The sequence below is a fragment of the Colossoma macropomum genome, unplaced genomic scaffold, assembly GCF_904425465.1.
Source record: "Colossoma macropomum unplaced genomic scaffold, Colossoma_macropomum, whole genome shotgun sequence".
NCBI lineage: Eukaryota > Metazoa > Chordata > Actinopteri > Characiformes > Serrasalmidae > Colossoma > Colossoma macropomum.
In genome coordinates this window covers 20,995,592-21,022,932 of record NW_023494801.1, presented here as the reverse complement: position 1 = coordinate 21,022,932, position 27,341 = coordinate 20,995,592, and the positions used below count along the sequence as shown (strand labels likewise).

Here is a 27,341-nt window from a genome sequence, read left to right as displayed (position 1 = left end):
CATAGGGTGGCGCAGTGAGCTTGATAAAAGTGCATTATGTGTGAACTACTTCTCATTGTCTGCAACGTAGACTGAACAGTCTGTGGCCCATATGTCAAAAGCACACGGCCCGCGGATAAGATCAAGCACGGGACACAATCCTATCTGGCCCATTATTATTAGTAGTAGTAGTAATAGTAACTTGTTTTTGGCGAATATATAATTCCACTCAAGTACAGACAATTCTGTAACGGAGACGTAGGTTTACGTGATGATGCAAACGGTCTCCACCAATGAGGAGACGCGTCGGTCTAGCGGACAGAATTCAAACACAGCTGACGTTACTCCGTTTATCAGGGCTAACTTACCCCGAACTGTATTGAACTGTGTTTAGTTTTCTTATCTTTTCTTTGTGACTGAGTGACAGAAACACTTGAACAGCTTTCTTTTTTTCTTGAAAACATGGAGCTCATGAACGAAGATTATTTAAAAATGTATTTGTACAAGAACAGATTAGCCACGTATTCAGGATGGCCGTTTGATGAAGGCTGCGCCTGCACGTCTGAGAATGTGAGTAACGTTGTCTGTGCTAGCTAACTGACCTGCTAACGTTAATGTTTTTTAACGTCAAACATTTGTAAATAAACTGGCGCCGCATTGTGATGTAACACTTCTTCCTATTTAGGTCTTATTTTAGTGACTAGGTTTTATTTTAGTAGCTAGCGCACCTGACCCAGTATCTAGCTAACTAGCCAGCGTTGACGTTTGCGGTTTTTGTGTTTTGAGAGGTTTGCCCTTTGCTATAGGGTTACGTTGCTTCTAATGTCCTTTCGAGTTTTCACTGTTCACTGTGCCAAAATACGATATTTCGCTGTTGGAAACACCACACCCAGGTCTCAAAGTGCAGAGGAAACAGAGAGAGAACATTTCCAAAGTCGTGACCAGTTAGGGTCAGACAGCGATACTTTGGTGCATCATTTATTATTGTTGTTGTTGTTGTTGTTGTTTATTGTCGAGGAGTGAGAGTAGCCATCGCTAATAACATTTAGGTAGCTAAACTGATGTAACCAATGCTGCTGTCTCGAACCAAGCCTTCCAGTACAAGTTAAATTAAACGGGAGCTCCACAGATTTTTCAAAACTTCTTCATAGTTGAATAGTTGAGATGTAGACCGTCATTCAGAGTGGTTTGATGTGAAATGCTCCATTCGAGAGAAACATGTCGAGTCAGAATTGTTCATAGTGGTGGTGATAGGAACCAGACGTCTGAAGAGTTTAATGCCTCTAAAAGCTCCATCACACATTGCATTAAATCGTTGGATACGTGCTGCCTGATGCGTGAGACATTGTTTAATGATAGTTTTTGATAAGGTTTTGGTCTTAAAATCTATTTGAATCCACTTATTTTAACCCATTCATTGCAGAGGGGTACATGCAGGGCGTTGTGAGGCAAAATAGTAGGAAACTTATTATTTTCAGATGTCTTTATCATTATTACATATAGAAACTCAGATGACACATGTAGGTTCACTGGTGCTTTTGAATAGTAAATAAAATCACCAAAACTTTAAAGAAATCAGAGTCTGTAAGTTTCTCTGTAAAGAACCAGTTCATGTCAAACCACTCTAACTGGCTTTGCTTACATCTCACGGACTGAATTATTCAGATATTTTGAAAATTAGTGCTATTCCCCTTTAAAAACCTAGGGCATGTTCGGTCTCAAAATGTTGTGTGCCAGTTTGCTACAGGTTGAATTACATGTTTAGCCAAAACAGTGTGTGTTGGGCTTTGAGGTACATTTTCTCTCCTCTGATGGGTGTGTATATAAACCCCACCGTATTAAAAAGGCAGTGCACACAGTGAGTTCTAATAAAGTCCTGTACAGATATGGCCACTACAGCTTGGTGTATACAATAATAGTAGACATTAGAAGACATGTTCGTTGTAAATACCTTACTGTAAAGTTTTTTTTATAGAATGCGCTAGAAGGACACCAAGAATGACCTTCTTAGCTGTCATAGTTGCAGAGCTTGCATAACACAACAGTGCACCACTGTTTCCTTTTAAATAAATGTTTTGCTATGTTTTGTTGGGGCTGAACGCAGCCCTGATGTGATTGTACGTTACGTCTAACATACTGTATACAGATCTATCTGTGGATAGGACCGTGGCTAGAGTCGAAGTGTCTAAGTGTTATTCTAACTGTGAAGATATACATGTGTAAACATTATTTGGCTACTTTTTAAAATTGCACCTACTTTATGTCCATGCCTGTCGTCCCTTTTCAGGTCCCTTTTCTCTAGTCACAGACTGTAGTTCATCTGTTTCGTCTTTTTAAATTATTTATTAGGGTGAGTACATTGTCTTATATATGCTAAGAAGCAAGCTACCAAAATCCTAGTTTCTTTTTACAATGTGACTTGCAGATGGCCCAAGCTGGTTTTATCCACACTCCCACTGACAACAGTCCAGATGTCGTCCAGTGCTTCTTCTGCTACAAAGAGCTAGAGGGCTGGGAGCCTGAAGATGATCCTGTGTAAGTGCTCAGTTAATGCAAGTGTCAGTAACATCAAGTGGATCAAAACAAGATGAGACATGATCTTTTTTAAATTTTAACTGTTATATTCTCTTCCTTTAGGAAAGAACACAAGTCTCATTCTCCGAATTGCCATTTCATTCTGCTCAAAAAAGCTGTGGAGGAGCTCACAGTTGAGGAGTTTCTGAAACTACAGAAAGAGAGGCAGAAATTTCACATTGTGAGTAAGACATATTTGGATAGTAGCTGTTGTGCTTATCTGGCTGGACTGTGCTGTGCATATAAGCTATCCTCGCTTATACCTAGGCAAATGAATACTGTCACCATCTGTTCATGATAATTGATGTTTTTTATTTTTATCCATATGGTTGTCATTCAAAACTGGTACAAGGGGGCAGCTGTGCAGCTGTTTGTTGGCAGCATTTTTTTGCTTTTGAGGACACTCCATGTTGATGAAGTGATTGTGGATTAGTTGCTCACACAGTGGTTTAAGCTTAAGCTCAAACTGTGTGATTTATATCACTATGGACTTAAATTACTGGTTGAAATGGAGGTGTTTCATTCTATAGCCTCATATCTATAGCTTTACATACATAACTTTTAAAACATGCAGATTAAATAAAAAAAATCTATTTTGTTAGATTTTATTTACATCTGGTGAATATCTATAATTAAGATTATTTGGCTGCCAAAGCATACATATCTAGAGTGATGCAGGCAAGTTTCTCTTGGACTGTAGACATGAAAGGTGATGTATGGTAATTCAAATTCAGTTCAGACTTTTATGTCTTTCTATAATCTAAAGTCAAGACAATCTGCCAGCGGTAATGAAACTGCCTCATGCTTAAGCTCATTTTCAGTGCCTTTCTTTGTCCAGACTTCTCCATCACTTTCACACAATCTGCAACTCATCTGTCTTTTTTTCATTCATCCACAGAACTCTTTTCACTCATCCTCATACTTCTTTACTGAATTTTCTGTTAGGTATTTTACATTAATTACATAATCACCTAAATGCAGTTGAGTGGATTGCAATTGTTCTAACCATTTATTAGCTTTCACAAAATGCTTATGTCACAACAAACAGACCGTGAATTGGCATTTTCATCTGTTGAGCTGAAGCAAAATCATGCATATAAAAGAAAGCAGAAAATGCATTTATTGCGACATGGTGTGGGTCTTACATAAACAATACATGGTCTAACACCAGCAATACACTGGTGCTCTTACACTTTTAGAGGATAGTAGGGAGTAACATTAGTTTGAGTTAAGCTGTGTCTTGCTTCTGTGTATTGACTGCTATGACAGCTTCTGTGTTACGCTTCCATTTTTCTCTGAATAGTGAATGATTACTTTCACCTCTGTGCTCTGCAGATTGTGATTTCTTTTTCTGTTTTGGGGTTTTTCTTCAAAGCTTGCAATGATTTTTCTGTCATAAGTTTCTGCAGTCCTCTGAGCTACCTAGTTGGCACATATTACCCCATTAGTTTCTTTCTTTTTCATGAAATTCTACACTGTTGGCTTTGCAACATCCAGTTGCTCTAAAGTGGTTCTCAAAATGCCTTTTTTCCATCATGGTCTCATGTTTTTGGCTTAGTTTATTATTATTATTATTATTATTATTAATTGAAATAAATATCTCTTCTCCTTTTACTAATTTACTTCATCCTTACGAACCTGTACCCATTTTGCGAAGCAGGTACTGGTACAATTTATCACTCTAAACTACGCAAAAGTCGATGCCGTATGTGAGTTCAGTTATGCACGCCTTCCATAAACATTAAAGAAGAAAGAGTTTGACCAACCATGGCACTGGGTTCATTCCCAAATATCAAGCAGGGATACCAAATGCATAATGTCAGTCATTTCAAGAGCCCTCACATTGACAGCAACACAATGGTTTTATCCCTCTCGTTCCCATTCCTCACTCTGTCTGTCTGTTTCCACAAGGGAAGATGATGCTCTTGACTTATTTGCACAGGTAAATGGGCTAGGATGGATGTTGAAATTGTGAATTCAGTTAACTTAACGCACACCTGCCAACCTTGAGAAAAATATTTAACATGTATAACGTTAACTTAACATTGTTTTTTGCAAGCTAACTTGCTTGTTCACCAGACATTTAAGTTGGCAACGTAACATTTAAGTTATCGTCCGTGTGTATCAGATTGTTTAATGTGACTTTTCACAGTACTCTGTTCGTAATTATTATTGCAACCACACCTGTAACCGTAATGAGAGGAGCAGGTCATGGAAGGATGGGGAAAAAAGTGAGTTCACATACCACAGAAAGGAGGTACTGATGGGGGAAATCTTTGAATAACTAAATGTGATTATATGGCAGTGAATGGGAAATGACCATGTGCTAAAGTAGGTTTTAAGCATTATTATGCTGCACCAGTTATTCTTTAGTTATGTTGGCAGGTGTTGGCAAATTTTACAGGGTGTCCCAAAAAATTGACATCATTTGAGATGTGAATATCTGAGTAACTATATGTCCTAGGCAAGCAAAATTAAATAGGCTTCATGTTGAACAATACAAGATTTATTTCTCAAAATTCGAACAAGAAATTCAGATGTAGATTTTATAACCGATTTCACAAAGCTTCATAAATGTAATATCTTCTGATACTGGTGGTCGTCCAGATCCCTTTGCCCTGCACAGACAGCCTTCGTCTTTGAATTTTTTGTGCCATGTCCAAATCTGCTTTTCAGTTGGTGCGTTTTTATTGAATTTTCTCGAAAATGCACATACTAAATGCCTTTTCATTTCTAGTGAAGGCCATTCTTCAACCTGAAAAAAACATTAAAAATTAAACTTGGTTAGTTTTTACACATTTTGTTAAAATTTGAGATCACTTGAGGGAGAATTGGTTACATTATTAGACTACGACATGTCAATTTTTTTTGGGACACCCTGTACATTGAAAGTAAGGAGCAATTACTTAGCACGACTCGTGTAATTATGCTACGGCATTTTGATGTAGCAGCAGCATTCAAATACAGCATGAGTGCATTTTCCTAGTATATGTTATTGTAGAATTGCATCAAGCAATGCTTTTGTTATTTTTGTGGGGTTTGTTTGTCCCCTCTAACACATGTGACTTAGCTCACAAAGTACTTAACAATGCCCTCATGAGTAGAGTCAGGTGTGTTGGAACAGAAAAAAAAACAAATGTGCAATGGTCTCCCCAGGACTGGAGTTGAGCACCGCTGAGTTAATCTATAGACTGTGTGGTGATGTGAAAATGACGAGCAGTATGGTATAGCGAATGGAAACCACAGTATGTCATCTGAGTGGGAAAATCAGCACAGTGGTTAGAAGAGGACTTTGTTTTGCAGATCCCGCAGACTGCACTTTCATGAGCATTACTGCTGTTCAGAGTCTGGCTGTCTTTTTAAAACCCTGATGTTTTATGTGCATGGTACATGTTTTTTACCTGTTAATTCTGTCATAATGTCTAAAGCATTTAAATGATGGAAGTTCACATTCCTATTCAACTTTGTGTCTGATTAAATGGGTATTCTGCTGGTCCTTTTTTTTTTTTTTCAAAAGTTCGGAATAATTAAATTAGTAACATATAAATGGTCATTCAGGGTGGTTTGATGTTAAATGTGCCATAATAAATTAACTTGAAGCATCATTCAGTGGTGATGGTAGTGGTGCTGGGACCCAGACATCTGAACATGCTTAATGACTCTGAAAGCTACATGAAGGAAAGCTATCATGCAAAATGATTCCAAATACGAAGGCTGAAGCCTTGGACATTGTTTTGTGGTGGTTTTGAGAGAAGGTTTTGGCCTAAAAAGTCATTTTTAAAGTCAATTCATGATGGAAAGGTAGAAAAACACCTTACCATTTGCTTTTACCAATATTTACATATAAAAACTCAGATGTGTTTTGTTCATTCATTGTTTTGGTTTGTAAATAAAATGGCTATATATGTGTGGATTATTACCACTGCATAGAAATCCAAATCTATAAGTTTCTCTACAATGCACCATTTCACACCAAAGTACTTTGAATGGCTTGGTTTACATCTCAGTGATTAAATTATAAGGAACTTTTGTAAAATCTGTGAAAAGCACTGCCTTTAAAGCCCTGCCTACAGGTAAGGGTGGGCAAAATGAAAATGTGACATCATGATACTTGACATTTTCACGAGTTGGTATAGACAAAATGTAACATCAAAACAGTAGTGTCGCGTTTAAAAGTATTGTTTTCGTCTTCCTGATATAATAAACTATAGATCTGTCAATAATAGCAAATTTTCTGTCTCAAAAATATTGTCATACAATATAATTTTTCATAAAAATTGCCTGAATCATAGTTGTGCTGTTACATATTCCATATAAACTTAAAACCTTAGAATTTTGTTTCCAACAGAGCTATAATTTAGATCTTCTCGTGTAGTCAGTCAGAGACATGATCCAGAGAGATGATTGAATACTTCAGCTGGTCATTGGAAAGCTTTTTATTCTCATTCTGGCCTTTTCAAAATTGCTTTGAGTCAGAGAAACCTTTCCCTGAGTCACAATTCTTAACAGAGGTGGCATATTAAGGAGACAGATGTTACCAAGCGACAGAAGTCGATGGGATGTGTTTTAAAAAATGATCACCCTGAATACCTCCAATCACATTCGCTCCAGGATTTGCCAGCGAAATACGTTTGCAAATCCGTGCTCAAGCCTACTGGAATGTACTAAAACGGTGCCATGCAGGGCACAGCTTTGTAGAGAACCATAATGTTGGAAGTGATGACCACTCCATTGTCAGCGTCTAATCATCAGCCTTGAGCCTGCATTTCATTTTTACAGCAAGAACTCCTTGCTGGGTTTTTAGGGCCCCCCTTTCTGCCACTTTTATGTCTCCCTCTGTAAGTCAGCATGAAGTGAAATTAGGTTTCATGGCACGTCTTTCAGTCTTTTGACTTGTGTTATGGGGTTATGAAAAATATGCCGTGGATTGTTCTTTCCTGAGAGAGCTTCTGTTTGCTGTCAGCTGAGATTCTAATTCCTATTAATTATTATAATGTTGTTCTTGGTGTTTAATTATATTTTCTGTCTTTCTTTATTTTGTTTTGGTCTAGTTTTTTTCTCTCTGCCATCTCTACATTTTTTGTAAAGTCTGTTTCTGATCATTTTTCTTCTTTTTCAGCTGAAGACCTGCAACCAAGTTATTGAGAAATTTGAAGGGTCTGCGAAGTCAAGAAGAGGTGATATTACCAAAATGGCCATGGAAGGATAAATGGAGTCTGGTGTATTTGTTCCTTTCCCGCTTCATTATCCATATCATGGATATTACATGTTCCAGTTGTACAAGCTGAAGTTTTGTTGTCAAGGAAACTATGATCTTACATATTTGATTCATTTTCACGCCAACACAGCCTTAGTCTTCATTTATAGGTGGATATATGGCACCAAACTTGGATATTTTTTACTTAATTAAGAGTATTCTTTGAGATCTCTATTCCAGATCTTTTTATCTGGTGTTGCCAGACGTCACCTTGGAGCTTGTAAACGATTGGAATCAAAACTGACCCCTTTCTTGGATAAGTTCTAATGAGATGGCTGTTAGACGCCTAGAGCACTTTCTGCATGTACTAGTACTTTTCTCTGGCCTGCAGTGCACAGCAGTGCATGAAAGCCATTGTGACTCATCACATTGTTCATTTCTTCTAGAACGTGGTCTTTTCATTGCTCTCCTTTTCGTTTCAGGAGTCGTAACAGTAGTTACTGTTGTTTGAAATGGCCTTTTTACTGTAGTTTCTTTCAGATTTATTTTAATGCCCTCAAGCTACCCCACAAGTGGATTTGCACTTCTTATTTGTCCAACATTTCTTCCACTGTTCCTTGGAGGTTTTTTGTCATGTCTTATGTCTTAATATTTTTTGTCATTTTACCTTTAATAAATATTAAAACATAACTTGCAATTATGAGTGCAGTGTGTTTTATGGTAACGGTACCTCTTCAGTCAATGAAGCACTTAATTTCTGCAAATGGGAGTTTTGACCCTTGACATTGGAGCACATATTTTTGGCCAAATTGAACATAGTATTGGACATAATGCTTTGATTACCTCCAGGGTTTTGATAACCCTTAAATTTATGTGCATTTTGCTTGCATATAGAATGAGCACTTGCTCAGTCTAGATATGGCATGATGCCACTTTTTTTTCTGCACCGATATTAAAACCTTGAGTGTTGGCTGTTACCAATCTGACTTAAACAAAACCTACTGAAATGAGAAAGTGGTCGGCTGCTGAAACACTCAACTACCCCACAGGAAGAAATACACAGCTTAGTTAAGAATATTGGTGGGCGCATTGGCCCTGTCATCGGGAGATTGTTAGATCCCTGGTGATGCCACAGTCATCTGTAGCCAGGAATCCACCAGAGCGTAATTGGCCTTGTTCTCTTTGGGTCCTCCCACTCCTCTTTACTCAACATGAAGCTGACCAGCAAAGGTGTCTATTAGCTGAGGAAACAGAATAGGCAGTTTTCATTCTCCTCCAAGCATGATGAAACGTCCAGTGATGTTGCATTAGCAGCAGTTGGAAAAGATGCAGTGGCTGGCTTTACATGTCTTGGAGGGTGTGTGTGTGTGTGTGTGTGTGTATGTGTATATAGGCTCAGCTAATCACTCTACAGAAAGTAAATAAGTAAAAATAAAAATACAAGAAAAACCAACTGAAATATATTAAATATACACAAAAAAACACAGAATATAGAGACAATATACATTTTAAAGTGACTAAGTGACTCGGTGTTATTGTTATTTAAAGTCACTTGGTACTTTTAAAGCAAAGTATTTGTAATGATCCATAATGAATTTACTTCCAGTATCTTTTTTTTAATAAAACAAATGGAAGTGATGTGGCAAGTGAACTAGAAGGCTCTCATTCAGAGCTCTTGTTTGAAGCACGAGAAGCAGCTGCTACTCATATGCAATAAAATGCGCAGTTATGGTGAAATACGATCCAGTGGCAGTGGATGTCCACTCAGCACATGTTACAGCTATTCTACCCGTTTTCTTTAGTGATTTTATAACTTCGGTTTTGGTCCCGTTGTAGAGACGGGGGGGATCGCCGTGTCAGTAAAGTATCTTTGAGACGGGACGTGTGAAACATAGCGCGAAAGCCCTGTTTCGCAACGACTGAGAACCGGCGTGCAGACTGCAGGTCACATAGCAACGATGCGTTATTCGCATTTATAAGCAGCGCAGTTGGTTTCCTGGTACGTTAAATCTGCAACGAGAGACTGTCAAAACACTAAGAAGTGGCGAAGCTGAAGTCAGCTTCTCTTTCGAATTCTCCCGTTCCACCTTAAATGGTGCCGCATTTACATCCGGTGCCTCAGTTAGAATTTTAGGTGGAACAGGCAAATTCGAACATGAAGCTGGAGAATAAGAAGCGACTTAAGCCTCGTAAAACAGTCGAACATTTTACAAGAAACTGATCTACTTCTGAGGAAAAGTTTTCTGGCGGAGATGGGAGGAAAGCAGATAGATAGCTAAAGCTTAAAGCAGAGCGAAGTAAATCTGCGCTCTCGTTTATATTGTTTAGCCTATACTAGGACATTAACACATACTGAGACATACTGGACATTAAATGTTGTGTCTCCCAAGGTGGTTTGATTTTTGTTGAAAGGACAAAATGTTATCATTTGTGTTGTGACTCCTGATCTAACCTGGCTTGTAATGCAGAGGGAGCCGGTCGGATTTCTCACTCATCCAGTTGTGTTTTTGTTATGTGCCGCCACAGACTGTCCGGGCGCTGTGCTTACCCACTTCCAAGTTCCACCTTTTGCGTTCCGTCAACATTACGTTATAAATTAAATATTTAGAAAATCGATTTTTGACATTTGTGAGTCGATTCAGAATCGTTCACGTCCGCATCGCGATGCATCTAAGAATCTATTTTTTCCCGCACCCCTTATATATATATATATATATATATATATATATATATATATATATGTGTGTGTGTGTGTGTGTGTGTATACTGTAATAGATCGAATAAGATAATGTAATAACAGGCTGCTACTCTGATTGATTTAGGTCTTCCTTTTCATGACACATACAGATGACAGCAACATACTGCCCACCGCTACCTACACGTGTGTATCTGTATGATTTGTGTGTGACTGTAGGATCACAACACTATAGTTATATCTTGTTTCGTGCCAGTTTAATTCTAGCTTTGATTTTTTTTTTTTTGTAACATTTCTTTTATATTGATTTATTCTCTCTCCCTGCGGAAGACCACCAAGGTTCCCACATTTAACACGCACTACCGCGCCAACAAATTGGCGAACAATTTGAAACGAGTCATTAAACATCGCCAGTAAAGCGGCTTAGGGCTCTATCTGCGGAGAGTTCACGCACTGATTTCCAAATAGCCTGCATGTGTTGACCCTGGACTGCTCATTTTTTCTGCTGAGGACATAAAAACATTAAGGCTGCGTTTAGTCCAGTGGAAACATTTAGGTCGTGAGGGGGTGTTGTAATGACACAGTCAGCGTTTATTAGTTAAATATGTAGTTTAATAGGTGGGAGAACACATCTCATCCCCTCCAGCGTCTGGAGCCACGGGTGGGTGGGTGTGTGCGCGCGCCCGTGTGTGGCTTGAAACACTCCTGCTCTCGCTGTGGACTTACAACCCAGCATATCGAGGGAGCAGCGCGGTCTGCTGGATCACAGGCAAAAGCTCCTCCATCGCACAGAGCCATAAAACAGCATCTAAGCCGAGGTGGTGGACCTTCTCTCTAAAATGAACTTCGGCGCTGTGGTGGTGGCCGCTGGACTGTCCGGCTTGCTCAGCTTCGCCTTCCTCGCCGTGGCCATTGGCAGCGAGTACTGGTACATCATAGACGTGGACAAAGCGAGCAACTCAACTTGGCAATTCAAGAGTTCCCACTCAGGGCTGTGGAGGACCTACGAAGGTAACTTTTCTTTTGGGCTATTAGGCTGCGGGATATTAATGGAGCAATAGTTGTGGATGTCAGTTGCAGTTTGAATGATAGCAGAATAGGCTACCTGTAGGGAGCTTTTTGCCGTTCAGTCATTTCAATGAAATTTCTAATACTGCTGTTTGTTCCCTGAGCGCAGGTTTTTGGAAGCATTAGTACAGCCAGCCGTGCTAGACCTACTGTGGTGAATTCAGATGTTATGGCCCATGTTCACTATTTTTTTGCACATGTGGAGTTTTCCACGTGTTGTGATTTCCTCACGTCATGATTCATTGGTTTACACTTTTCACATGTATAAAGTCATAATGTGATAATGCACGTGATCACTTCAATGTCACATGTGATAACATTCACATAATGTCACATGCTCACATTATTTTTTTTGTTGTCACATGTGATCACATATATTCACATTGGCGCATGATCTCATACTGTCACACGATCACATTCATATATCACATGTGATTGATCACATTCACACAATGGCATGCCATCATATTATTCACATTGTCACACAGTCACATTTTTAACATTCACGTGATCACACATCCACACTCACACGATCATGTCAACACGCATTGTTCACACTGTTACATGTGATCATACATTATTCACATTTTGTCACATGTAATCTCATTCACATTGTCAAATGATCACACACTGTTCACATTGTCACGTGATCACATTCACATTGACACATGATCTCCCTTTGTCACATGATCACTAACATTATCATGTGAACAATCACATTCGCACAATGCCATGTGATCACATTATTTACAATGTCACGTGATCACATTTTTGACATCGTCACCTGATCACACATCCACTCACACGATCATATGTAATCACACATTGTTCATACTGTTACATGTGATCATACATTATTCACATTGTCTCTTATGATCATGCATTGTTCACATCGTCACGTGTGATCACATTCACATTTTGTCACGTGTGATCACGTTCACATTTTGTCACGTGTGATCACGTTCACATTTTGTCATGTGTGATCACGTTCACATTTTGTCACGTGTGATCACGTTCACATTTTGTCACATGATCACATTTACATTATCAAATATGATCACACATTGTTTACATTTGGCACATATGATTACATATTATTCACATTGTGACGTGTGATCACACATTCACATTATGTCATGTGTTCATGTTCAAATTATGTCTCATGGCTACTTTGTTTTTTGACACCTCACATATAATCATATCTGAAATGCATGTGACTTGTCCTGAAAAAGGAGTGAAGCATCATGTTCAGAAAGTCACTTTTATTCAATTTCCCGCTACAATTACTTTTGCACTTTAACTTACCTTGCTTATGTATTTTTTCATTCATTTGTTTATTGATCGATTGATTAGAAAGAATAGTCTAGAGAGCATCAAGCTGAAAAAGGAATAAAGAATTCTTTAAATGTCTCCTGCTCCTGGTAATGACTGAATCCTGACTATTTTCTATTTTCCTCTAGTAAAATGAACTATAAGCCTCCTAAAATATCAAGTTAGGTTCACCTGTTTAACACAGCCTAGGGTGGTTGCAATAATGTGGGCCTAAACTAAAAAAGGGAAAACAAAGTGTACATAGTGGACGAAGGTGGCTTTAGTTGTCTTTCTCCTTTCCCATGAATCTCTGATGGGTTTGAATTGTGCTGGCCTCTGGTGCATGTGCACAGGCAATGATAACTAATCACAAAGCTGAATATGGTTAGCCCACACTGCAAATGCAATTAAGCCAAATTGTTAAACAGAATGCAGCCATGGCCTATATCCACCCCCCACTCCACCCCTCATTTATAATGGTAGAACAGCCTCCATAATTGGTAGGCTATTCTGGTCACAATAAATATAATTTGCTCTCCATTTCAGTGCCTTCTTTGCATGCTTTTATCACAAACCTTCTTGACACAGTTTTTATGCTGATCATTGCACTGGTCATATTTCTAATGTGTACTACAGTTCGTTTTTGTGTCTATCATGCTGTATCAACGTGTGCCTGTGCTCTATGAAAGTAGAGTGTGTGCAGACTAATGAATTGTCTTAGCTGGTGTAATTGGTGTTTCCCTATCACATACAGAAAAGAATGGGAGCTATCATGACATCTCCATCTATATGAATATGACGGAGGCCACTGAGCAAGACAAGCACCTCTCAAGTGAGTTTCTGAAAACCCTCTCTCCATTAGCTTTAATGAGGGAAATGGAGTTTGATGAAAGCTCGTGGATGGTGAGTCTAGGCTCCATTTCTGCAAGGAGCTCTACCAGTATTGTCATGCACAAGATTTGAGTCATTATTGAGACTAAAATGGTCATGATAACTTTGACCCACATTCTCTACTGTGAGCCCATTAAAATTTGAGGCCTTGCCCTTAACATCATATTGGCTTGTAAAACAGTAGGTTCAAGATTCTTCGTTGGTGGATTTGGCATTCGGCATAGACCTGTGTCTGTATACACCGACTGAGCACTTTATTAGGTACACCTATCTTGTATCTACGCTCATTGTCCATTTTATCCGCTCCACTTGTCATATAGGAGCACTCTGTAGTTCTACAAGTACAGTCTTGTCCTATTCATCAACGGTCAGGACCACCACAGAGCAGGCATTATTTGGGTGGTGGATCATTCACAGAACTGCAATGACACTGACATGGTGTGTTAGTGTGTGTTGTGCTGGTATGTGTGGATCGGACACAGTAGTGCTGCTGCACTACTGTCCACTCTATTAGACACTCCTACCTGGCTGGTCCACCTTGTAGATGTAAAATCAGAGATAGTAGCTCATCTGCTGCTGCACAGTTTGTGTTGGTCATCCTCTAGTCTTTCATCAGTGGTTACAGGATGCTGTTGTTTGGATATTTTTGGTTGGTGGACTATTCTCATTCCAGCAGTGGCACTGAGGTACAAACTACAAAGTGCACCTATATGGTAAGTGGAGCTGATTAAATGGGCAGTAAGTTTAGATACAAGGCAGGTGTACCTAATAAACTGCTCAGTGAGTTTACATCCACAATAAATGATAAGGGGGCGGCACGGTGGCGCAGTGGCTAGCGCTGTCGCCTCACAGCAAGAAGGGCCTGGGTTCGATTCCCAGCCGGATGACCAGGGTCGTTTCTGTGTGGAGTTTGCATGTTCTCCCTGTGTCTGCATGGGTTTCCTCCGGGTACTCTGGTTTCCTCCCACGGTCCAAAAACATGCAGGCAGGCCAATTGGACATGCTAAATTGCCCCTAGGTGTGAGTGTGTGTGTGAATGTGTATGTCTGTCTGTCTGCCCTGCGATGGACTGGCGACCTGTCCAGGGTGTATCCTGCCTTCTGCCCAATGACAGCTGGGATAGGCTCCAGCACCCCACCGCGACCCAGAAGGATAAGCGGTTTAGATGATGGATGGATAAATGATAAGGTAAACAGTACATTAGAAAAGCCACAAAAGGGATACTAGGAGAACTGCTGTTGAACCAGTCTCGATAATTCAGTGTTTGTTTGTGCTTTTCAAGCTTTGTTATAAAATACTTATATAAAACGTACAGTTAGCAAGTGGGTTACCAAAGTGAAAATTTAACCTATTGCTAAATTTATTGTAAAAACATTAGGGATGTGCATTCTGACTAATTTTGATATTCTATTATCTGCGAGAGTTGATGAACTGATATCCAGTTAAACATGTGGAAGGGAAAACAATGAAAAACAGCCAAAAAAATTATTGATATGGTGCTAGAGCTGAATCTTACTCTTTTAGGTATTAGTGCTGGTGTTGACGGTAAATAAAAACAGTTGCACAAAAATGTAGCAGTTAACAATACAGCTACAAATAAATTTCAAAAGATGTCTTTATTATTTAAAAAAGCCAAGAGGAATTGGTAGTTTTCATGTTGTATGAGTAACAGCTAAAACTACAGCTAAATGTCACAACACTAATGAAAGCTCGTCATCCTACACAAAGTATTTTTTCATCAGTGGATGATGTGCCAGTATGTTAGTTTATGGAGAAACATATTTTAGTTTGTGGAGAAATGTATTTTCTCATCAGCTAGAGTAGTTAGCCTGGTTAGAAATAAAGCTGTCCTACACTGATCTTCTCAATCACATCCTTAATGGCATCCTTGGCAACGTGCTCATGACTGCATAGCTGGCTTATGCAGATGGAAGCTAGCTAGTTAGCTAACCACATATCCATGTCACCATGTTTACCAGCCTCTACATCAGTGGCTTTGCTAGCAGTCAAGATTTTCCGATGGTTGTTTGACATGTTTACGTAATGCATGCTGGGTACTGTAGTGAGAGAACTTTGATTGAGGAAAACAAAATTGCGAATTATCAAACTGCCAAGAGTGAGGGCTGCAATGCTGCACTACAAAATATTATATAACATGAGAAATAACATAATAAATGCTAGTTTTAGGCCAGGAATGCCCCTTTAAATAGAAGTTCCCCTGTTACCACCTACCCCACTATCAGGGTTGTAACAGTACTATAAAGCATTCACACAAAGTAGTATTTCCAAAAGATTTTATTCTTGTACATTTTTAAGTTAATATTTTATATTTCCTTACCTTTGTGTCAATTTGGTCACATTTTTTAACTTAATAAGCAACCGTGTTTAGAAACAGGTAAAATAATCTCATTATATTTTTATAATCGCATGTCTATTTCTTTGTAGATCTGCACAGAGCCATCGTCATCTTGCTTCCGGTAAGCCTGGTTTTGCTGGTGTTTGGAGGCATCTTTGGGCTAGTGGCCTCCCTGGCACGGAGTTACACTCTCCTCACTGGCGAGGCTGTGTACTTCCTCGTCTGCAGTAAGTGTGCCTGCATGTAGAAATGCTTTGTATACTTTCTTTCAGCTCTCCTAGGATAAATATTCAAGGTTAGAGAGCAGGTGAAGTAGAACAATGACACGGCATGCTTTCGTATTCTACATATAAATATGAGAAATTATATGCCCACAAAGTCATATCACACAGATGTTTGTTATATAAAACACGCTGAATATCTTTTACGTTTGTTGGTTCTATAGTCCACTTGTTCAGTACTTCAAAGGTGCTAACATAATAAAGACATGATAGTGAAACAGACTTCAAGTTCAAATATGGTTTGGGATGTGTTACTACAGACAGTGGCTATTATTCAGTTGCGAATGGTCAAATCTTATTGTAAAATAAGCACATGCAAATTTCACAGACTTTTTTTTCAGCCATTTCTTTGGCGTGTCCCTGCAACCAACTCACGCCTGGTAGACTTGCATGTAAATTTGAGCGGAATATTTTAACAACCTGAAAAATACCTGATTTGCATTTAAATAATCAAAATTGTCATTAACATCAATAATATCAGCAATAACAGTAAAAATAGAAAATAACAATTATTAATAACTGTGCACACAGCAATCATTAACTAAAGTAGCTGTATTTATTTTTATAAAAAAGCTGTGACTATACGTTCCATTTAAAGACTTTTATTTATGCTACTGATGCAGTAAATAATCTCACTAAAATACAAAACAGCTCACCTAGTACATTAGAATCCAACTCATATACTGCAGTATTATTGCTCAAGCAGCCAGTAATGTAAAAATATTAACACAATCACATCACTTTACAATCTGAAAAAAAAGTCTACAACACTTTGTTCATTTCACATTTTATTGTTTGAATCATTGTAATTACAATGTTATAAAGCTATTTAAGCTCTAGCTATTAGGGGGAGCAGTGCTCTTGCTTGATCACCAAATTCTGCCTACAAGGACCATTAGCTGCTAAATACTTTTGTTTTACTGGCTCAAAATGAAAACATCTGCGTGTATTAGGCTGTGCTGCTTCTAAATTATACACATATGAGGGCAAATTATACACATATGAGGGCAAATTTTCATGCACTTGTGAAAACACTTGTCATCTGTACATTCAGAAAAATGTTCAGATTGTTATACCTCGATTTTTTTCAAGTTATATTAAAATTTTATCTCTTTTCATAAACTCCGGACTCCGGAAAGAAATCAAATTAGTAACAAAATAATTTAATCCTGGCCTCGTTCAACATGTTCTGAAGGGTGTTCTGAAGCTTAACATTGAGACACGAAAAACAGTTACAGTTTATTTTTACATGATCATTTTCTATCCTCTTGTTATCCCTTAGAATTAAACTGGCTGTTTTTGTTACTGTGCTTTTAAGACTGATATATGTAAATGACCTTTACCCTGATTGGCTGCCCTGTATTGTGCTTTGTCCGGCTGAAACACTCCTTATATCTTCAGTGTGCATAGGTGGAAAATTTTGGACACCCCTAATCAAATTACATGTTGATTTTTTTAAGTGAAAATAAGTGAACACATCCTCTACAGAGAACACACTTTACACATTTTAATGCACAATTACTGTTTATTTACTGAATCTAACATATTGGGGGGAAAAAATCAAAACTAAACGCAGCCTGTGCAAAATTTCTGGCGCATTTAATTTTATTATGCTTTATTTTTTCCAATATATTAAACTTAACAATTAGAAATTGCAGAAAAATGTTACATGTAAGTTTGTTCTCTGTAGGTAATGAGAGTAGAGTCATTTTACTCATTTTCATTTCATTCAAAACAGGCTGTCTTTGCAGACTATTTTCCATATGTGGAGTGTATGGACTGGGGAGTGAATAAGCTGCCAAATCAAATTAACATTCACTTATAAGCAGAATATTTAAATAAAGAATTAAAAGCATGAAAAGTTAGAATATTGAATCATTTCAATGTAGTATTGAAAAACACTGAACTTTCAACACATTATGCAACACTACATCTAAGAAGAGCACAAACATCTCAGCTCTTATAAGGACAGTAACAGGTTGGAAATGGCCATTTAGAAATGAGTTATAACTGTTTTTTGGTGTGTAAAACATCACAAATGAGGTGCGTGTATCTCAGGGAAAATTATAAAGGAGTATAGAGGCCTTTAAGCTTTGAATGAACAAGTGAACATGTACATTTGTCGACTTAGAGAAAAAACAAATGGCCAGGTCTGCAGTGGTAATGCCGGATAATTAATAATTTATATCAACTAATCGTTTATAATTAATAATTAATCATACAATCAAATATAAGATTTCAAAGTGGGATTTTCTTTTTAAATTAATCATTTATATTGTAGAATTTTGTAGTTTTCATTTGTATTATTCACATAATGGTGTGCACACTGGCTGCTCCCAGCCTGGTGGTGTAAACTCTTCCTGATCCTTCTTCTATTAAGAAAGGTTTAGATTTTTGTAAAATCACTGACTACTGAGCATTTTGAGTACGTGTTGGGGATGCTTTGATCCTTTGCTCGACACTTACCATAAACACAAGTGTTGAGGGCAACTTTGCCAAACAATGTCTTGTTACCAGCTTTGCATCCTTTCATTCGTTTGAGTCTTCAGTCCATTCCAGCCATAACAGTGATACTGCTTTCCCCTGCGAGTCCCCTAGCAATTCAAACCACTGAGGTTGTTTTGACCGTTTTCAGAAATTGATGAGTTGTCAGCCGAAACATGCTTTAATGCTTAGTTCTAGACCGGTGAATTTATACTGCAACTCCCCTCATGACATCCATACAAATGACTTCAGCAAGAACAGTTCGCGGAAGGATCAGGTATAGACTTCAGTCACTTTCAAAAGGGAAAAGATTGACACCAGAAACCCCTAACTGGCAAATGTGGTTGCTTTTTCCCTGGTATTTCCAATATGCTAGGTTTTCTATGTAAATATATTCATGAATCCATCACAAAGGATACATGGATGGCAGCTTCTTAGCAGATCTTCTTAGCATTTCATCTGTAGGGATGTAACTATACAACATATCGCAACGTATCGCATCGCATTGCATTGCTTTGTATTGTATCACATTGTTGTACTGTGGCTAGCATGTTAGCTTGAGGACCCCATAAAGCACAGCTTTTGCTTCAGATGTTGTCCTTAGGCCACACAGACAAAATGTACCAGTAGTGCTCCATTTAAAAACTACCATCATGACTATGAATGCAATTATTTTTATTCTGCGATTCACACACTGAACTGCACTAAATGCGATTAAAGACTACTTATGCTCTATCTGTAATGAAACATCCAAGTTGTTCAGTGTTCTTCAAGTATGGACAATATCCTCGATATGCTCAGAAAAGCAGATTATTGATCATGATAGCAAAATTTATCACTGCAGTCATGAATTTATGTAATTCAATAATGTAATTTATTTAGTTGATTCATTCATTCATTCATTCATTCATTCATTCGTCTTCTAAGCTGCTGATCCTCCTGGGTCACAGGGGGGCTAGAGCCTATCCCAGTGCTCATTGGGCAGAAGGCAGGAAACACCATGGACAGGCCTTTCAGTCCATCACAGGGCTTATTTGATTTATTTATTTTATTAATGATGTGTTACTTTATTTCTATATTTACTTATTCATACATTTCTTCATCCATTATTCTAGTAAGAACAAGAATAGAAAATTAAACTATTATGTACAGTTACTAATATGGCAATGAATCATCAGCTAATTTTTTTTTAATTGTGACTAATTGTGATGCTGTTATAAACTGAAAATATGAGAATGAACATATTATAAGGCCAATACTAATTTTTGCTGTATTGAATCAGGACACCACTATATCGTATCATTGTATAATGAATTTGGTGAATCATTACATCCCTATTCATTTACTGCTGTCGTATGTATTATATGTATTATGGCCAAGAGAAGTGCTTTCTGTATCTCCTCCCCTTTGATGTACAATTCTGTCCTTCATCTGTGGAGCAACAGTAAGGAAGAATTGTGTACAAGCATTCAACAGAAAGAAAGTTGCTCATGCTTAGGGGTATGCTGTGGCATTAGACATTATTAGTTTCAAACATTTCCTCACAAACATATGTAGTAGAGATTTATCTTTATGAAATATTTGATTACCACAAGGACCCCCAATATCTGAGGGTGGCATTTCCCTTTAAGTGATGTTGAATCAGTAATTTGACACTTTGCATGATTTGTAATATTGCTGAAGGTCTATTTTGAAAAGCCGCAGTTCCTCACTGCTGTTGGGTTTGTTTAGTTCCTGAGTGCATGGAGAATACTCTGACTATTGTGTGGAATACACAATGTGCCACTTTAGCAGATCACATAAAAGTATTAGATTGTAGTGCCACTTTAACAGAATAGATAAAAGTAATATTAAAGATATTAAATCGTGCAGACCCACAGTTCAGGAATGTAAACCTTTTGGGTATGCATATTGAGTAATTTTATTGGTATATGATATATACTGTAAAGTATGCCATTATAAATTGTGCAAAATAACTCATGAAACTATGAATTCCCTTTTTGAGTCTACAGTGTAATATTGCAATTTTAACACTGTGCAACATTAACTAAATGCTATAAGTGTAATGCTGTATAAATCTGTAGATGGCTGGACGACTTGAGACTAAATCTGTGAAACATACTTGATCACTGTTTGTTTTCTAATGACAGCACATCAGAGTCACTCCATCTCTGGTTATTATTATACCCATCATACAGCTAAATAGCCAGCTCATCATGACATCACTTCACATGGATGTCTACCAGGTGGTGTTGTATAATGTTGTTTACATTAATCTATTAATATAGGCTTTTGTTTTTTTAAAGAGTGGAATGCTGCCGTTGAGTGCAAATCGCAGAGCTTTATCAGGTTCTGAGTCAGCCTGGAACTGGTACTACTAAGCTGTTTGGCAAAACAGCAAATTGAATGTTATTGTATAAGGGAGGTGAGGGATCGTCTGATTTTGATCGTTAGAGGAGAGTCTGCACTGCATTCGGAGGCCAGAACATTGGGGTCAGTCACCCTCGGTCACCTTCGTGTTTAATTTTGAAGAATTCTAGTTCCATTCTTTGTGGAGTTTAGCTACTTGTGCACTTTGATATTTATGATTTGGTGCATAGCCTCCATTGTGGCGCACAATTGTTTGAATGCATCATTGAGGTGCTTCTGCTGCAAAGAATCCTGAAAAGTGCTCCCTCCCACTTAAGGCCAGTACACTACTTGAAAACTTTGTTAATATGAGAGTTAAGGAATATCATACCAATATACTTTGGTTACATATTTTACAGTTAAGGTTACTAATTATTTGATGAGCATTAGGGCTGTCAAAATTGACCAAAAATGATGTTCAATTATTCTACAATACATATGTTCAAACCATTCTAATATCTGTTTTTTGCACAATATGTCCATAAAAGGGGAAACCAAGGTGCTGAATACAGGAGGTGCTAGGGGGTCCAGGACCCCTTAATTAACCTCTTGGGCCCCCTAAATGTGTCAAAATCAAAATTCTGGGGGGTCCCTGAAAATAAACTTATCACTTTATGCTGTCAGTTAGGGGAAAGTAGACACTCAAATACAAATTCAGGAAGAGGTCATTAAGTGTGTTTACATGCACTTAATAATCTGAAACTGCAGACTTTCAGATTTTGTCGGTAATCCGATTAACCCGTTTCTGTGCACATGAGTAATCAATAATGGAAAACTGCAATAATGTAGAACTCGAACTTCATGCCGCTTTTCTTTTAAAAAAACATCAAGCCACATTACCTGAAAATATGAACACACATCATCTAGAAGGCGAAGAATATTTAAATTCTTCATTTAATATTTAAATTCTTCATTTCATCAAGCATGTATTTGGTTTCAGCATCGTTCCAAAAGTGTTTGCTGTCTCATGGGTGCTGTGTTAAATGTTGCTTGCTTATTTCCTTTACTGCAGTTTGTTCTCGCACATGTTCAGACTGAGAAATACGAAAGACAGGTGGCCACAGGGGCCAGCTATTGTATCAGGGTGGCTGTGGCCCCCCTCAGCATCAGCATAGCTGCACCTCACAAACGTATAGAGGCAAACATGTCTACTCTGGCCTTATAAGGGAAACTCCGACCAAATAAAATATTTAGCCATCACTACATCTATTGTTAACATGCTTACTTGCAACCTACAGCTGTGCCGCAGAGTTGACTTTAGAGTGACGTTTTCCGGTTTACAAGTTTGAAAACCCGCTTGTTGTATCTTGAATAGGGCTTCTTTTAAAATTTGTATTTATTTATTTTTTTTGGTTAGCTGGTGAATGCAGAAGGAAGGCATATATCTAATGTCGCTATTAGGAAGCCAAATGTCTTATAACTGTAATATTTGTCTTCATAATTACAATGGAGAAAATGTATCATTCAAGCAACAGAAATGACCAGTCAGATGAAGAGAACAACAAGTAAAAGCTATTAGCAAAAAAGCTACATGGCTATCTAGATACTTTACCTTGTTTATTCTTCTTTTCTCTGTTGTAAAAGGGAAAAACTTGCCTTTGCCATTTTATGTTATGAATGAAAATAGAATCACTGTTTTCTTTATGATTTTATAAAGGTAAGAATTACACTAATGCACCTAGTTTGGTTGTATTTATTAATCTGTTGATGAGTGGCTAGGCTAGCAGTCAGGATAGCTTGAGTACCACAGGGATTCTCAAAGATTTATATGTTATATTTGTGTAGTGCATGCTGAGTATTGTGGTGAAAGAGCTTTCATGAACAAGCACTCAAAAAACAAGCCAGCCATTACATGTAGAAGCTACTGTGTGTGTGAGAACTAGACTGTGTGCTTCTGTTTGGAGCTGGCTAAATAATGTATTTTCTTTCTTGAGTCATAGCTATGCTAACTGAAAATTGTCTACAAGTTAATGTGGCATAAATATCAGACCCGCTCCTTCCATTTGGGGGTGATAAAAGCTGATGTTCTGGAAAGGCTTTTTAAATATAGTCCCTTTGTTTACCTTCCAGACTTCCTCCATCAAACCGTCTCCCTTGATAACTAAAACATTCTGCTGTTAATTAGTTGTAAATTGACTGCGTACAATGAGAGGAGCGTAGCACAACTTCCCTCAACATCTGTTTTCTAATCCGTGACTGGTTTCTAATACGTGTAATGTTTCAAATGGGGCTCTTCATCATGATTCCTCTCCTTTCCACCCTCTAATTCTTGCAAGAAGAAGAAAATGATGTGTAAAAACATACTACTATGTCTTGGCTTAACAACGTTTAATGCATTTTCTTCAGGGCTTGATTTAAACACATAGCAAGCTCACTGAATGCAAATAAACCCCCCACAATAATTTTTGCTCTGTCTGAAAGTGTTGTTATGTCTGAAGGTGTTTTTTTGACCTCAGCGCTGTTCACAATGTCTCAGAATAGAACAGTTATTTATGGTTAATAGAGGAGGGCGGCGTTAAGTAGTGCTTGATGTTCTGGTCAATCCACATCTCCTTAGTGCTTTCAGGTAATCAGCAGCACATGAGGTATGTAGGGAACCAAATCAAGGTTGGAATTTCAACGTAATTAGAACATCCCTTTGTTGTGCATAGCTTTCTTTTGACTGCGTAGTTTGTATTTTTGTTCAAAGAAGGGGAGGGGAGGGGTCTTATTCTCCGGTTTGATGTATGGGTGAAAGGAGCTATGGGTGCACAAAGAAGTATTGGCAGTTTTGTTTACTACAAATTGGTGTTTTTCAGTCTGGTGTATTACTTAGATCTTCTCTTGAATGAATCACACATTTAGGCCATTTGGAAGAGTCTCTTCTTATCCCCAGCCCCCCACTTTGTTCTCACCCTCTCTTCGTGCTTGTATGTGCTGTCATTCTGGTCTGTAGGTGATTGCAGAAAGCAGCCCAATCAACCATCGACTGTTGTAATTGATGTCTGCTGTGTCGTATTTCAATGAAAAAAACAGCTGATTGTAGAATGATGAAGGTATTTAACAGAGGTGCAATGACAGGAAGCAGAGTTCAAAAACATTGGCCTTGAATTAGGCTTTTATTGCTGTGCATAATTAGGACAGACAAAGGCTCAAGCTTTTGTCGCTGTTTCTTTCAAAGGTCAGGGGTCCTTGAAGTTCATGTCAGCCGCCTAATTTTGCTAATAAGTGCAAATACAAGTTACATTCAAGCACTTCAGTCATCCTCTAGTGCGATCATGCTCTTACTGTGCTATTCTTAGCAGCATCTTTTCATCCTTCGATTGAAGTTACAAAGAACATTTTAGCTAATATTAGAATAATTATGTAGATGTGAATTTTGATCAGGTTTCATTTACTCACCAGCAACGCAATTCATTCATTTTTATGAAGGGTGAATTTGCCGGTTTAATAGCATCATATTATTAAACTAATATTATTTAAAGATAACGTCATTGCTGAATAGTCTGTTCTAATATTAATAATTAAAATTCTGATGTTTTTTTTTTCTTTCATATTCTCATTTGAAGTTTGGTTTTTATTTAAAAAAAAAAGTGCTGAAGTAGGAAAGTTGTGGTAAGGTGGGAAGTCAAGTAGCACACCTCTATGGTACTCTGTTTTGAATATTGCTCTAATACCCCATGAACTTACCCTATATACTGTTAGATACTGTGGATATGTATGTTTTGTGGTGCCCTCTGTGACTGTGTAATGTACTGTTTACATTTGTATTTGGGATGCACCAATCATGAATTTTTACAGCCGATTCCAATTTCTTTATAGACAATTTAAGACAAATTGGCTGATGGCTGTTTTTTTTTTTATTATCCTTTTCTTTAACCAGATGCTCACACTGTGTGCTAAACTAACACGTGAATCACACTAATACATTTCCAGTCCTTTCTGTCAACCAAAGTTCCAGTATAAATAACATCATTTGCTCTTTAATGGGCCAAGCTGGCACTTTTAATTTATAAATGAAAAATCAGTTGCTTACTTCAGTAACACTGAACACTGATCAAAAATAAGAGGCAACTAGCTATTTAGCACATTGAGACATTCATTTATTTAAGTGTTTACATCATAAAATTGTAACACACATCGGCCAAAATGAAAATAATAGGTTGGCTGATTGCTGCTTTTTTCAAAAAATCTGCTAATTCCAATCTTGCTCAATTCTAATCGTTCATCCCTAATTTGTCAAACCGTTAAATACATTTTATTTTTCATTTTTCAGCATCAGAGGGAAAAAAACAAATGAATGAAGGGTGGTTTCTGATTTTTGCACCATATTGTAAATCTGTTTTTCAGAATATGCATAAGCTGCACATTTAATAAGACAGTACATGCAAGTGTAATTGGCCAATTAAATGATTCTGATATGATTATGATTAACATCATTAATGTGTGAAACAGTTGTTCTGTCCAGTCACTGACCATGAGTCATTAGGGAGAAAACATTACTGAAAGTAGATGCCGTGGCAAAATTCTGAAGCCTTCTTATTCTCTCCATAGGCTTTTTCACACTCTCTGGAGTGTGCATCTACGTCAGCTACTCTGAGCAGGCTCTGGATTTGCTGCAGTGGGAGATGGGTACCGAGCTGCCGGCCCATGTGCACGTGTCCTTTGGCTGGTCCCTGGTCATGGCCTGCCTCTCCTACAGCCTGGAGTTGGCCTCCAGCTTTCTGCTCCTGCTGGCTGCTCGACTTGCCTACTGCCAGCGCCACCATGAGTCCACCGTGGCGCTCTCCATGGCCTAGAGCCACGGCTCCAAGAACACCTGACCAATGGATCGAGGACTCATGTCCATTCCAATTGAAATCATTTTCCAGGCTGACTTTTAAGATTCTTCTGAGTTGAACCTGAGAAGCTAAGACAAAGCTGCTGAATGCCTTTGCTGTGAATTCATTATTAAAGAGAAGTGCCCAGTGGAAGACTGATTAAATGTGTCTCCCATTACTCAAGCTCTAGTGAAGGATTTTCCTCAGGGCCACCACCAACAGTATTTAATGAATTAGTTGTTTTTATTTATTTATTCATTTATTTGTTCTTGTGGTCTTATCAAAGAAATTTCCATGAGGAACTGGCATTACATAACAAAATGATTCATGGACAGAGACTGTCTCATGGCTTTCAATATTGGGAGTAAATGCACATTATAAGGAGCCATGTGTGCGTTGGAGGTATGGCACATAGTTTTGTCATAACCTGTGATAGTTTGTTTATTCCTGCTTATTAGCACTCATTTTTTGGCTTGGTCTGTCAAATGTCATGTTACTGCATACTCCATTTCTTTCTTCACTATCTCAGTCTAGTCTAATCATAATTCTAAAACCTAGACTAAAACCTTTAAGAACCCAAATTATGATTAGTGAGGCTTCAGCATGAATTTTTCCCTAATGTTGTAGAAGATGATGTTACAAATTAGGGTGTAATTATGCAGATGAACAATTAACCGTGCAGCATAAAAAGAGCCGACTTAGCCGTGTTCTTTATTGGGTGGGGGGTGGGAAGTGCGGGGCTGAGTAGGGGTTGGTGCTCATTCTTCGTGACTCATGCCATGCTCCGGAAATGGAATAAATAATTACACTTTTTCTAGCTTGTTGAGAGCCGCTTGTCAAAATTGAGGACATCAGTGTACATCTGCAGCTGTTGTTTTGAATATCTTCCCCCAGGATTTCGTAGTGTCTGAAGGGTATGATCCTTTATGTGAGTAGATGCCTTCATTTGAAATCTTTTTCTCTCTGTATGACACACTGTCTCGTTTTTCCTTTTATGTGCACTTGTTTGTTAATTGAAATTCTATATTGAAGGAGGCCAACACTCCAGTGTGGGCAGCCTTTTAGCATGTATGTGTAGAATAATGTTCAATAGAAGTGAATGTTTTTTTTTTTTAATAGTTGTGTGGTATATGTTACATTTAGTCTGGCTGGTACGTTTTGTTTAAAATGCTTTCAGTCAAAGAGTTCGAAGTATTTGCAGCCATATAATCCGACAATGATCAATTCACATCATTTTCAACATGACTGAACTGTTATGAAAATGTACACGAAGAAATTTCTAATTAGTGTTTCATGC

At 38.0% G+C, this 27,341-nt stretch overlaps 2 protein-coding genes across 2 annotated transcripts; both read left to right on the top strand.

Annotated features, from left to right (window-relative positions):
- The first annotated feature begins 287 nt into the window (after window positions 1–287).
- LOC118821318 (baculoviral IAP repeat-containing protein 5.2-like) lies at window positions 288–8,772 on the top strand. The gene is made up of 4 exons (XM_036589875.1): window positions 288–549; window positions 2,405–2,514; window positions 2,617–2,734; window positions 7,673–8,772. The coding sequence occupies exons 1-4, from the start codon at window positions 442–444 to the stop codon at window positions 7,760–7,762; spliced, it is 426 nt and encodes a 141-aa protein (XP_036445768.1). The 5' UTR covers window positions 288–441; the 3' UTR covers window positions 7,763–8,772.
- A 2,512-nt stretch (window positions 8,773–11,284) lies between these two features.
- LOC118821779 (transmembrane protein 235) lies at window positions 11,285–26,023 on the top strand. Its single transcript, XM_036590508.1, has 4 exons — window positions 11,285–11,456; window positions 13,579–13,656; window positions 16,161–16,298; window positions 25,779–26,023. Exons 1-4 carry the CDS (start codon window positions 11,285–11,287, stop codon window positions 26,021–26,023), a joined length of 633 nt encoding a protein of 210 aa, XP_036446401.1.
- The last annotated feature ends 1,318 nt before the right edge of the window (window positions 26,024–27,341 follow it).

Coding starts and splice junctions, on each gene's coding strand:
- LOC118821779 (XM_036590508.1), top strand. CDS start 11,285: ATGAACTTCGGCGCTGTGGTGGTGGCCGCTGGACTGTCCGGCTTGCTC. Junction 11,457..13,578: donor GCTGTGGAGGACCTACGAAG/GTAACTTTTCTT, acceptor TATCACATACAG/AAAAGAATGGGAGCTATCAT. Junction 16,299..25,778: donor TGTGTACTTCCTCGTCTGCA/GTAAGTGTGCCT, acceptor TTCTCTCCATAG/GCTTTTTCACACTCTCTGGA.
- LOC118821318 (XM_036589875.1), top strand. CDS start 442: ATGGAGCTCATGAACGAAGATTATTTAAAAATGTATTTGTACAAGAAC. Junction 2,515..2,616: donor GAGCCTGAAGATGATCCTGT/GTAAGTGCTCAG, acceptor CTCTTCCTTTAG/GAAAGAACACAAGTCTCATT. Junction 2,735..7,672: donor AGAGGCAGAAATTTCACATT/GTGAGTAAGACA, acceptor CTTCTTTTTCAG/CTGAAGACCTGCAACCAAGT.